The sequence below is a fragment of the Rousettus aegyptiacus genome, unplaced genomic scaffold, assembly GCF_014176215.1.
Source record: "Rousettus aegyptiacus isolate mRouAeg1 unplaced genomic scaffold, mRouAeg1.p scaffold_m13_p_2, whole genome shotgun sequence".
NCBI lineage: Eukaryota > Metazoa > Chordata > Mammalia > Chiroptera > Pteropodidae > Rousettus > Rousettus aegyptiacus.
The window spans coordinates 35,535,115-35,547,521 of record NW_023416295.1 but is presented as its reverse complement, the minus strand read 5'-3'; the positions used below and the strand labels follow the sequence as shown (position 1 = coordinate 35,547,521).

The 12,407-nt window shown below is 34.4% G+C and overlaps 1 protein-coding gene across 1 annotated transcript in view; it reads right to left on the bottom strand.

Moving 5' to 3' along the window:
* Positions 1-12,407, bottom strand: part of COL5A2 (collagen type V alpha 2 chain) — a 134,253-nt gene that overhangs the window by 39,719 nt on the left and 82,127 nt on the right. Inside the window, exons 9-18 of the mRNA XM_016148931.2 lie at positions 12,078-12,122; positions 10,816-10,869; positions 10,362-10,415; positions 9,218-9,271; positions 6,418-6,471; positions 5,399-5,452; positions 4,446-4,490; positions 3,927-3,980; positions 1,133-1,177; positions 3-56 (exon numbers count right to left, since the gene is read on the bottom strand). Of these exons, the coding sequence (XP_016004417.1) occupies positions 3-56; positions 1,133-1,177; positions 3,927-3,980; positions 4,446-4,490; positions 5,399-5,452; positions 6,418-6,471; positions 9,218-9,271; positions 10,362-10,415; positions 10,816-10,869; positions 12,078-12,122 (513 nt within the window). The remainder of the gene's footprint in view (positions 1-2; positions 57-1,132; positions 1,178-3,926; positions 3,981-4,445; positions 4,491-5,398; positions 5,453-6,417; positions 6,472-9,217; positions 9,272-10,361; positions 10,416-10,815; positions 10,870-12,077; positions 12,123-12,407) is intronic.

Here is a 12,407-nt window from a genome sequence, read left to right as displayed (position 1 = left end):
ACCTTCATCCCAGGATTCCCTGGAAAACCAGGAGAGCCAGGTATTCCAAGAGGACCCTATTTAAAGGAACCAGAAAGGTGATTAGACATGTATTTTAATCAATATTTAATTAAGTTATCTTTTATTGTTTGACAAAATTCTGTATCTTGACATAAAAGAATAATCCACCAAGCACTTTAAAAATCACAAAAATAATGTAATTTTATTATGAGTACCTTCCAGCTTTGATATGAAATAGTGCTAAAAGACATGTCTAATGATATTAATCATAATAGGATTTCCTAGTTGTAGCATATAAGACTAAATCAGTAACAAACACAAATTGTTTGAAACAATTGCTTCTTGCAACTGCTTTCTTTGTGTCAACCAAGTTAATAAAGATAGTGTTTAGAAAGTTGTGTTTTGTACCAAAATCTAGGAGTGTACTTTATAAAAATGATACTTAAGAATCACCAGAATATTTTACAGTGTTTTTTTTTTCAGTCTAATAAGAATTGGATAATTGTCACTATCCTATATTGGGGAAGGCAAGCATAGAGTTTAAACTATTGATTTAAAGCTAGATTTAAAGGAAACATTCATTTCCTTTAAAAGGAATTCCATTCTAGGTTATCCTAGTTCTTCATTTAAGACTGTATTTTAATTCTGTCAGTTTTGCATTTTAAAAAAAGCTCTTTTTAACTACACTTATTTTTTCCTCCTATATGTCGTCTTTCTTTTTATGAGTAACAAGGGAGAGAAGATTCTAAGGGTACATTATTTCAAATCTGATTTCCCCTTCTAGTATTTCCCTGAGCTCATCATGTTTTTTCCACTATCCATTCTATGGATGGACCTTGCTATATTCTTGCTCATTTTATACACTCATCTTTCAAGAAGTAGCTTGAAAAGTTGCTCCTCTTTAAGTCTTCCTTGACATCTTTCTCTCACTATAGCTGTAGGTACTTTCTCTTTTACGTCGCCATACCTCAAGTTGTAGTCTATGTTATTGCAGTTACCAATAGCAGCATGCTACAATATGAATTGCTCTAAGTATTGTTTGTTTATCATCTTTTTATTCCAAGTAACTGAGACACAGTTGTAAGAATGAATGAATGAATGAATGAATGAATATGCAAGTAATACAACTCACCATTGGCCCAGGTTTTCCAGGCATACCATGTGCACCTCGTTGTCCCTAATTAGAAGAAAAAGGGACAAGACAGGGTAAGATTACTTTTTCTGCTGTATTTGCTCATAATTCATTTTTCTTTGTAAAATAATTAAAGAATACATGTTAAGGTTAACTGGAAACAATCTTAACTTGATTAAGAGCAATAAAAATATACATTTATACAAAACTTGTAAGGAAGTAATAAACACACCTATCTTTATAGCAATAAGAAACAAAAAATGAAACTGATTAAAATTATCCCTTTTAATCGACTATATCACCTTCTACAAAATGAGCTCAAAAACAATGTAATTATGAACACCTACCTTAAGAGCCATATTAACTCAGAGGAGGAATGTGCTCCTTATAAAAATAAAAAAAACTAAAGCACACATGCACACATAAGCACACATACATGCACAAGGAAATTAAGTAGTAGTGAACATTGTGGGTGTCACCCAGATACCCCTTCAACTTTGAAGTAATCATTCTACCATTTTGGGAAGTGTTATAAGCTAATGGCTCACAATTGAGACCCTCCCCATAGGGTGCCCTCAACTAAAAGAAGTTAACTCCCCACAGTCACACCCCTTTTATGGTCAATGCTACAAAGGACTAGACCTCATGCAAGACAAGTCTGAAGAGCCATCCCAACTCCTCAGTCCCCAAGGAACTGAGGATTTGTGGAGACTAAGGTGTCTGTTGCAGCTGTAACACAAATTTAATTTTTCCCTCAGATGAACCCTACTTCTTTAATTCTTCTTCACAAGTGTAGTTTCAGAAAGCTCCACCCAGGAAATTTCCTGCACACAAGTCTTTGTTTTGATGGTAGTTCCTGGGAAACTTGGCCTATGACTTTAGTGCCACTGGTGCCAGAAGGAGTAAAAGAAATAATACTCTAAAATGAAATTTTTAAGCTGGATCGCTCTTGGCCTGCTGTGGTGATGCTGTAGTAAATATTGTTTCCAATGGTGAACTAATATAGACCATAAGGGTAAAGGAATGGGCTGTGGGTAAAGTAACTCAGGCATCTGAGAAGTGTTAGGGAAAACAGCAATTTAAAAATTGATGGAATTGCACAGGTCTTGAACCCACTGGAGAAAAACAGTGAAAGGCTGACAATGATTAATCATTAATATAAGGCTCCTTGGCAGCATTTAAAAATATTGTCATCTTCTACAAACAGAAGGAAGAAAAAGCTAAAGATCAGGCCCCAGATTTGATGATAAATATTTAAAAGTTCTTGAGAAGGTTAAATTTTAAAACACGGAAAGTCTCCTAAGCTATGGTCAGAGACCTTCAATGAAAGGAACAGGACCCTGAAATTTAGCATTGGGATATCTGAAGAACTTCAAAATCTCAGATACCCAGAAGCCCATGGGCCTGTCAAATGGCCCATTCCCACCGTTAACAGTTTATACTTCTTCTTTACTAAAGATGATACAGAAGCCTCTACTTTACTGGAAAACACATGCCACCATCACCACCACCTGCCCCTTCCCCCAGCCACCAGACCAATACTTGGCATAAAGTCATAAAATAACTGGGTTGAGGAAGTACTGTTTCTGATAAAAGAGGGAAGAGAGTATATGCCAAAGGAGCTACAAGTTCTATATATCATCAAGAGGCAGGATCCAAGAGAGAAAGTATGGGACTAGATCCCAATGGTTCCAGATAGAGAGGAGCAAAATATAAAATTGGAGAAATTTAATGATACAGAAGCACTCCTCCAGGACACACATTTAACACCCTGATAAAGACCCTGGGAGATGGTATTAACATGTAAGATGGATCCTGGAAACGGAGAGCAATGGGCCACACTGAGTTAGAAATGCCATAACTACATTGGTAGGTGGCAAAAGAAAGCACAGAGAAGTAAACATACTAGATTAGATATACTACTTAAGACTGGATAAGGCAGCAGGTAACAATATTCCACAATGTTCTCTGCATTTCCAGAGGATACTCTGCTTACCAAAGTGATAAGGAATGGCCTGGTGAGAGGGTCTCACTTCTCCCAAACTGGGGCCCTGACCTTGGTACCACTGAGAAACTCTAAGGTGGTTATCTTTTGTGGGGTGACATAAACCTGAGATTCCTAATACTGATGAGGATGACAGAATCTCAAAATAATAGAAGCCAGGTGGTAGTCCATAATTATGAAAAGCAAAGTAGATGTAGTGTAATGAACTGTAAGTCTGAAATATTAGCGAGTGTAGCCTGACCTTCAGAGAGCTGTGAAGAGAATTGATAGAATATCCCCCCCACCCCCACCTAGGTTCAAGGTACATGGGCAGACAGCAAGGGTATTTCTCAATATGTACATTTAAAACAGATCAGGGGAAGATGATCAGGAGACTCATAGCTTTAAAATGGTATATCCAAAGTATTTACCTTTTAGCATTGTAATAAGCGTAAAATAAAGATGTTTGGAAGAATTCTTAGTGTATAATAAGTGCTTGATAATGTTAGTACTAGTCCAAAGCCTATGTTTTTCCATGAATTATATTCTATGCTATGTTTTCAATTGTTTTCTTAATTTCTTTATTAAAATAATAGGTAACAAATGTAATCTGTTTATGTAAGATGTTTACATTAACAGAAGCTAGGTGAAGAGTACATGGGAATTCTCTATACTATCTATGCAACTTTTTGCAAACCTAAATTTACTTCAAAAGAAAAAGAAAAAAATTAAAAATAGGCAACAAGTACTGTCATTCTCATTTAAAAGGCATATTCAGTAAAGCATTTGAGTTAAAACACATATACTTACAGGAGCACCTTGTGGCCCAAGTCTTCCCCTCTCTCCTGGCATTCCCCTTGGACCCTGTAAATGAAAAAGTAAAAACAACTCTTCAAGCATCTTATTTGAACTCTAGTGTAACTTGATTACAATACGCAATCCAATTGAGACTCAGTATACTTGGCCACTAAGCAATAGCATTTCTTGGGGGTGATTTTGAGTTTGAAAAACTGCATCTATAGAAATATGTAAATCTACCATCTCTTACTTAAATAGATTTCATTTAATCTAGCTTTAATGAGATGATTCTACAAGAATACTGATTTGATTTATATAAGTAAATAAGAGCACTCAGAGTCAAGAAAAACAATGAAATACAGGAAGACTTTTCTATTTGAAGGATGCAATTCATATAGTATGCTTGCCTGACAGCTTATAATCAACATTATTTTACCAGCTAACATGTTTTTCATCTCTTTTTTTTTCATTTAAACATTCTCTTAATATAACCTAAAAAGCAAAGAAATAAAGAATTAAGTTGATACATACCATAGGTCCCATGGCACCCATTGGACCAGTAGGGCCGGCTTCACCCTAAAGCAAAAATGAGATCACATTTTTACAATATGAGAAACCCACAATTTGTATTCACATCATTTTGTTCCTTATGTGTATCGTTCTAAAGGCGTATTTTCAAAATGGGCATTTGAAAAGCATGCTTTCAATGAAGGACCTTGAAAGCCTATTGTTTTACCTTTTCTCAAAAAATTTAGAAAATTTAGAAAATTCAGTTTCTAAAGAAATAAGTCTCAAATAAAACTAAGGATTTAGACAAGATTGATAAAATTATCACACCTAATACTCATTATCAATTAGTATCAAAAAAATAATTATTTATCTATGTATGATAATACTTTAGGTCAAGTAAAATTTTATTAAGCTAAAATTGACTGTAATATTCCTTTCATATCTATTCCTAGAAATTTAGAAATGGCGATTTTAAAGCCAAATGCTTTTCTATATATGTATCTCATGATACTTCTCTCTGAAAAGTTCTCTACAATTCTTTGATGTTCTCTCTCCCTCTAAATAAATAAATTTGGGGAATAAACAATGGCCAAAAGATCCTGGGATTAAAATGGTAGTATATAATATAACTGGGTTATATTATATCTAAACCTATATGATATCTCTAAAGAATAAAAAAGAGTGAATATGTTTTAGAAGGTGTGTTCAGAGTGCCACATGTCATATAAACACAACATCCATCTGACAATGGCAGAAACTCAGGGCTGTGGTGGCAAAGTTAGGTCACATCTTATCTCCTGGTAAATCTATTGCTACTCACTGATAAAAAATTACATCTCTACCTTTTTCACTATTTATTTCTTTATGCTCCTTTTTCCTCCAGAATTATTTAAGGGTGTTCTGAAAAAATTTTAAGCCTTCGAAACACAACCAAAAAGCTACAGGGAGGTGATGATGAGGCATCATACAATTACCTTGGAACCAATTGCTCCAACTTCACCTTTAGGGCCTTCAAGACCTTTGTGTCCCTGAGAAGAAAATAAATTTGTATTTTACTACTTTCCCGATTCTCAGACACATTAAGGAACCAAAAATAAGCTTACAGAAAGCGCCTTATGAAAACATCTCCAATTTAAAGTTATTACTCAAAATGTTTCCAAATCATCAACCTTTTTGAAAGTCTACTCAAAGAAAATTAGAGTTTCCTTTTTTAAATAATATATTCAATTTGCAGTGTTCTCACCTTTCAAATTTTCAAAATTGTGACTTCATTGAAATTTAATCTATAGCTACAAATAAAGGACTTATAGAGGCTTTAGAGAAAATAGTTATCAAGTTTGTATAGTTATAAATTCTGGGTTATATCCAGTAGTGATGTTCAAAATATTTAGTAACTATTAAGTACAGCAGCAAGTATTCTAATCAGAAGCTTAACCACTCAAAACAGAGGCCAGCTAGTGTATACTTAGTAAATATCAGCCATGCTTTCAGACAGACAGACAGGCAGACAGATTGATAGATAATTTATATGTATGTATGTATATTATATATGATAGTTACAAATTGATTATCTAGAGTTATAGAGAGAAGCAATCTATGTCCCCCCACATCTGAGTTGACTGGGCCCCACTATGATCTCATGTATGCTCTAGTATAAAGTCACTCCACTATGTAGTAATTGCCTATTTTCTTAACTGAATCTCTTATTAGGCTGAAGCTGAAAGCCATGGACATTTAACATTCATCACTGTGTCCTCTTTTTTTAACAGTATTCAGTACATAGTAAGAACTCAAAATATATTTTATAGAATCAAATGAAACTCAAAGGAAATGTAAAAAAGCCTCGTGATTTTAGTAACTACAGATGACTACCATGCAACCAAAGCCATTAAGGATGACTGACAAATGAAATTATAGATTTTTAAGGAAGGGCACCCCAGACCCTACTTGGTAAGCCACAGTATCTGAAAAGATTACAAAGGATTGAACTTACTCGGTGACCCTTCAGGCCTGGAAGACCAGGAGCCCCAGGAAATCCTCGAGCTCCCTGAGGAGGCATTAAAAAAACCACATAAGGCATTTCAGAGTTATTAATAAGAATAGAAAATTGCTTAACATACTTTTTTTTTCCCAAAAAAATATCTGGTACATAGTTTTTCACCAACAAACCAAAAGGAAAAAAGGAACAGTATCTGTTTATCTATCAAAATACATCTAGGTGATGAAAAATTTAGCAACGTAAACATACTGTTAGAAATGGAAGCATGACTTACACAGAGATATAGATTAATGCCAGGTATTGATTTGATGACATTTTCCAATTTTCAAATTATATCATTGTATTACAATTAGTAAAAAAAGAAAAAGAAAAAAATGAACAAGAAATTAAGCCTGAATTAACATATTCAGTGTGATTTGACTAGGTCGAGGTGTAGGGACACGAAATCTGATGTTTCAGCTATATATTTTAACAGTAAGGCATATATATATTTATATTGTATGTTCACCTCCAAGTTATATTTCTTTCTGTGACCACATATTTGACCCCTTTTCCCTTGTCCACCTCCCAATTTTAGGCTTCCTTCACCTAGGCATATAGAATTTAAAAAAAAAAAATCAAACAGAAAATCAAACGCAAAAGGTATAACTATTTTGAAATGATGCTTAAAACTTTTCCCTCATACTCTCTTAAAATAGATAAGGACCCAGTGACTTAATTATTCACTTATTCTCATTGCCTACATTAACTAGGTTTTGAATTGAATGCCATTACTACTGCCACCAGTAGACTGAGTATTTGATAGCATACATTCATGCTATCAATTATTATCTGTTATTATTATTAATCTGCATATCCCTGGCACTTAGCCTTATGCCTCACTGGTGGGTATATAATGACTAATGATTTAATAAACAGTTCAATGAAAAGATGGTTAACTATTTCTTTTAAAACTCAGCACTTTTCCTAAACATTTTTTAAGGAACTTCTCTTTTGCCAGCACAACCTTATGGAGAGGAAAATTTGTCTGTTTTGCATTATCATAATCTTCACTTACTATTAAATTAATGAATAAAGTAACTTAATAAATGAACTTCATAGGATAAAAGCAAAGCAATCCTTTCTCTGTTACTGCCTTCAGGAAAATGTTTCTGTGGGGGGTGTGGATGGGGATCATAGTAAGGACACATCAAACCATTGCTCTCTGAACAAATAAAGTTCCATTAATTCTTCTGTTTACTCAGCCTTGCTTAGGAATTCTTTCACTTCAAGAACTCCCTTTAAGTTTTTCCACTGGAATGTTCGCCTTTATTGAGATTTTTTTCCCCACCATCCTGAGCAGGAAATTTAGTACATATCCATCTAAGCCTATAGGGGAATTACTGAGCTATGTTATTTCAAATAATTAGTTAACTTTTGAGTTTTTGTGGTCTGCAAGGGAATTCTCATGTGATTACATATCTCTAATATAACAAGAAAATGAACCAGATGTACTAGTACTCATAAAACTTTCTGATTCTGCTGACCCAAGACTGTCATCACATCCCAATCACACGTTATTGCACTGCACTTGCAAAGTGCATCTGTGACATGCTGGCGGGGCATGTTTCCTCCCCATGCAGGGTCCCACACTGTGAAGGTGCGAGAGTGCAGCAGGATGGGAGGGTCAAGCCTGGACTGGTTGACGTGAACATTTGTGCTAATAACTAAATCACATGCCTTGGTCTGCACTGCCTTTCCAGGACGACAGGGGAGGAAAGAAAAAAGAGAGCAGGGAGCTGGGAATTGGTTTTATATTTGAAACTACATAATCCTTAGGGCACTGTAAATTCCCTTAAAAGATCAGCATTTTTTTTGTTTTAAAAAAAAATCCTAGCATTGAACTTCATCAATTTTCAGAAAGTCAATAGGGAGGAATGCGGTACTGTTAGATGTATTGAGTGGCAGAAACTTTTGGAAATATAATAGGTAGGAGGTCAAATCAGTTTCGGGGATGTTGGACAAGGAGAAACTTGAAGAGTAGGAATGTTAGAAGATGTTTGCTTGCTTATTAATCCCTAATTTTCCCTATTGCCTGTGTTGCACATCCTTGGGGAGGACCTATCAAAGTATTGTGATCGAGGCCAGAAAGGTAGATTTAGAGTGCGGCCAAGTGGCCCAGGCCATGAATTCTGCTGGAGTGGGCTACCAGGGACCTCTCCCTGTAGGGAGCCATGGGGGAAGAAAACAGCTGTGTTAGGAATGCTGGCAATCAGTGTATCTTGTCATAAGATTTTAGGCCCCAGAACATCAACTAAGAATGTCAGCCAACATTAAGGTTTGAGGAGCAGCCAAAGAGGCATTCTGTCAACAATTTATTGTCCCTAGCATATAAAAAACAAGTCAGTAAGTTCTCTTTCAAGCTGTTGTTTTCAACATGTGAACAATACAAAATAAGAAGATTAAAAGGATTAAAAAATTATAAATGGGATTGAGATGTTATAAAAGGTAAGATGGTCAGGTGGGTGAGTTATCCAAAAAAATTTGATACGCAGTTTGGAGACAACTTCTCCAATATACTTCTCTGGCTCTAAGAGGGTCATCCGTATGGTGCAGTGCAAAACGGGTAACTGGAATTAGCTGGCACTCTGGCAAAATGTCCTGTTCCACAATGATGGAAAGAAATATATATCATGGCGATAGTGTCTAATGTGCATGTAGACAATGAATTGTGAGTTTGTGTTGATGTTCTTTTTTTTTTTTTTTTTTTTTGAAGTTTGTCTTTATGTTGTTATATTGGTAAATACAGACATACCGGAGATCCTGAGAATCCTACTTCACCGGGATTTCCATTTCTACCAGGTTCACCCTTTATGGAAAAAAAAAAAAAAAAAAAAGCAAGGAAGCAAAGAGGGATTAAGATATTCTTTTCTGCGACTAGATGACAAATCAATTGCAGATAAAAAAAAAGTCTTCTTTAGAAAGCTCATGTCCAATGTACTAAACAGTGTACAAACACTGAGCTCTATTTTTGATGGCCACACATTCTAATAAATCAGTTTGTGAAGGTTTCGTTAATTTAGCCAAAAACAAATATAAATTATACTGGCCTGACTTATCTCACCATTTTATGAATGTCGAAATTTATACCTACATATATATGCTATGGAATTCTATATCACCATAAAGTATGAATTAAATGGTATTTCTTAAAAATGCTGCTTGCCATTTCCTTTCTTGTTATAAGAAAATATTAAGAGCTACCAGAGGTATTTTCTTTATGGCCAAATTTAATGTAACCTGCTTAAATAAATCACATGACACACAAAGAGAAAATATTTAGTTACTTTAGTTTCACACAGAAATTAATGGCCTACGGATGATTTTATCCTCAACTTCGGTAAAACTAAGAAAAGAATCCAGAAAAGTGAGTCTGTTGTCGCACCCTGTTTTTCGATCATATATTTTTAATGTTAAAATCTGAAGCTTAGTCTTAATTTTAATTAAAAATCCAATTGAAGAAATAATTTTTTCAGCATTGGAGTGCAACACTGACACAATCCTACTAACACATTTTAAAAATCCATTGAATGAAGATCTCATAATAATGGTTTGCTATCAGAGTAATGTATTTTTCCTTAAGAACAATTCAGGAATTCCACCAGCAAAAGCTGCAGCTATTTTGTCAATAATTCTGGTATCTCATGGAGAAATCATAATGGAAAACTTGGCGAATGCAGGAAAAGAGATAGTGCCTAATAATATAATACCATCAAAATTAACGCCACTTTGAGATTTTGTAAAACTCCCTTCTAAATTCTCCAGTTTTGATTGACTTTAATGGAAGCTAAAAGTGGGGGAAATGAAATGGGAATTAATGAATAATATTCATGTCGACACTTTAACTGCTTTTTAGCCTCTTTCAAAATCTTAAAGGAAAATGAAGAAAGGCAGCTTACATCTTCACCAGGTTTTCCAGGAGGGCCCTCTGGTCCACGTGAACCAACTGGACCCTAATAACAAAACAAACAAAAGGAAAAAAAAAGAAGATTTACCTACACCTACTAATGATTCAATCTAAAATATTGTTGAGACAAATGAAACAATGAGAAAATAGCTTTATTAACATTCTGAATTTAATGTTGTTTTACTCAGGTTATGTGCCCAACAGGAAAGTTTAATCTCATAAATACAAATATCTCAGCATAGTCTACTGACAATATTCAAAGACTCTGAATTTAAATACTCTGCCACAAGAAACATAGCTTAAGCACAGTCTATAACACAGGGCCTCTGAACTGGCCTGTAATTTCTTGGTGCATTAGTAAAGAGCTAGTAAAATAAATAATTCAGGACACCATTATAATGGTAGGCCCATATTTAACTGGGTCTACATGCTTACTTAACATTTACCATTGGTCCAGGTTCACCAGGTTCACCAGGAGGTCCTGTAGGGCCAACACCACCCTAAAATTGAGAACAAATTATATATATATAAATTATATATACACACCACAGGAAAACAGAATACTAAATCCTAAATTCTCTGAAGTATATCAATAGTTCAAACTCCTGGCTACACCACTGTCCAGCTACATGATTTTGGATGAGTTATGTACCCTCTCTAAACTTCGGTTTCCTAATTTATAAAATAAGAATAATATGGTACCTACTTCATTAAGCGTTTATAGCTCTTTAGATAACTAATGCTTGTTAAGAATCTAGACTAATGCTGTCACAGAGTGTTCAATTAATGGCAGTTATCATCATGCTCATTTTCTTCTCTTTCTTCTTCTCTCCCTCCTACTCTCCTCTCCTCCTCCTTCTTCTACAACAACTATACATTTTATTCACAAGTGGTAGTAACAGAAAATGGCTTAAAGTAAAACAACACACATGATAATGACAATATGGTATCTCTGAGCTAAAAATTCTTCTTCCTTTCTTTTGAAAAGTTATTTCCTATTGTCTATCAAATTGCTACAAAAATTAAAATAACTCAACACCACTATTTTACTGGTGTCTCATAAACAATAGAAAATAAATTTTAGTATTATATTCTTTTTAAAGATTCTATAAAGTGATCACCTTGACTGTTATTTCTAATAATGCCACATAGTAATGGCCTTTTATGATCTGATTTCATAGCCTCAGAGTTGGCACATCACCAAATATAAGAACTTTCATCATGACATGAGATAATGATCTATTATTTGAGAAGCAAAGGCACTCAAAAATTCTTTGTATTAGAGGTCAGTCACATAAAGAAATGATATGCTAAAACTTTAGCCCCAAGAAAAAAATCTGAAAAACATGCTGCATGTATTTCTAAGCAAAAATTAATGGAATACGACCTATTCAAAGTGAGCAGTACAATATACAATTTAAAGGCAGCCAAAAGCAGTCATGTCACAGAGACTATACAAATATATATAAATATATATTTTTTATATATACCAACTAAATATCTATATATACATAAACATATATGTTTATGTATATATACATAAACATAAACATATATGTTTATGTATATATACATACATACATACACACATATGTACACACATACAGACACATATATATGTGTATATGCATGTATATGTGTGTGTATATACACACATACACACATACATATTTTGCTACCATATATAATTTAATTTTAAAAGACTTACTTGCTGCCCTTGTAAACCCTGAGGTCCCCTTGGGCCAACAGGACCCTTAAAAGCAAATAAGAAGAAAAGTTAGAGTGTTCATAACAATTAGGTCAAACATTTAAAAAATCTTGAATTAGTTTTAAAATCTGGAAAAGCGAAGCTTTGACAGTGAAGGGTGATGACATTCTCCATCTGTACTCATCTGGAATGCAGCTAAATTCAAGAAGATTAAAGCTAGCACATTTGGGATGATTTTGTACACACCCTCAGTGTTAAAGAGGAATAAAGAATCTGCCTGGACATACCCAATGTCTTTGGGACGAGAACACTCACATGTGTGAGGGCTGG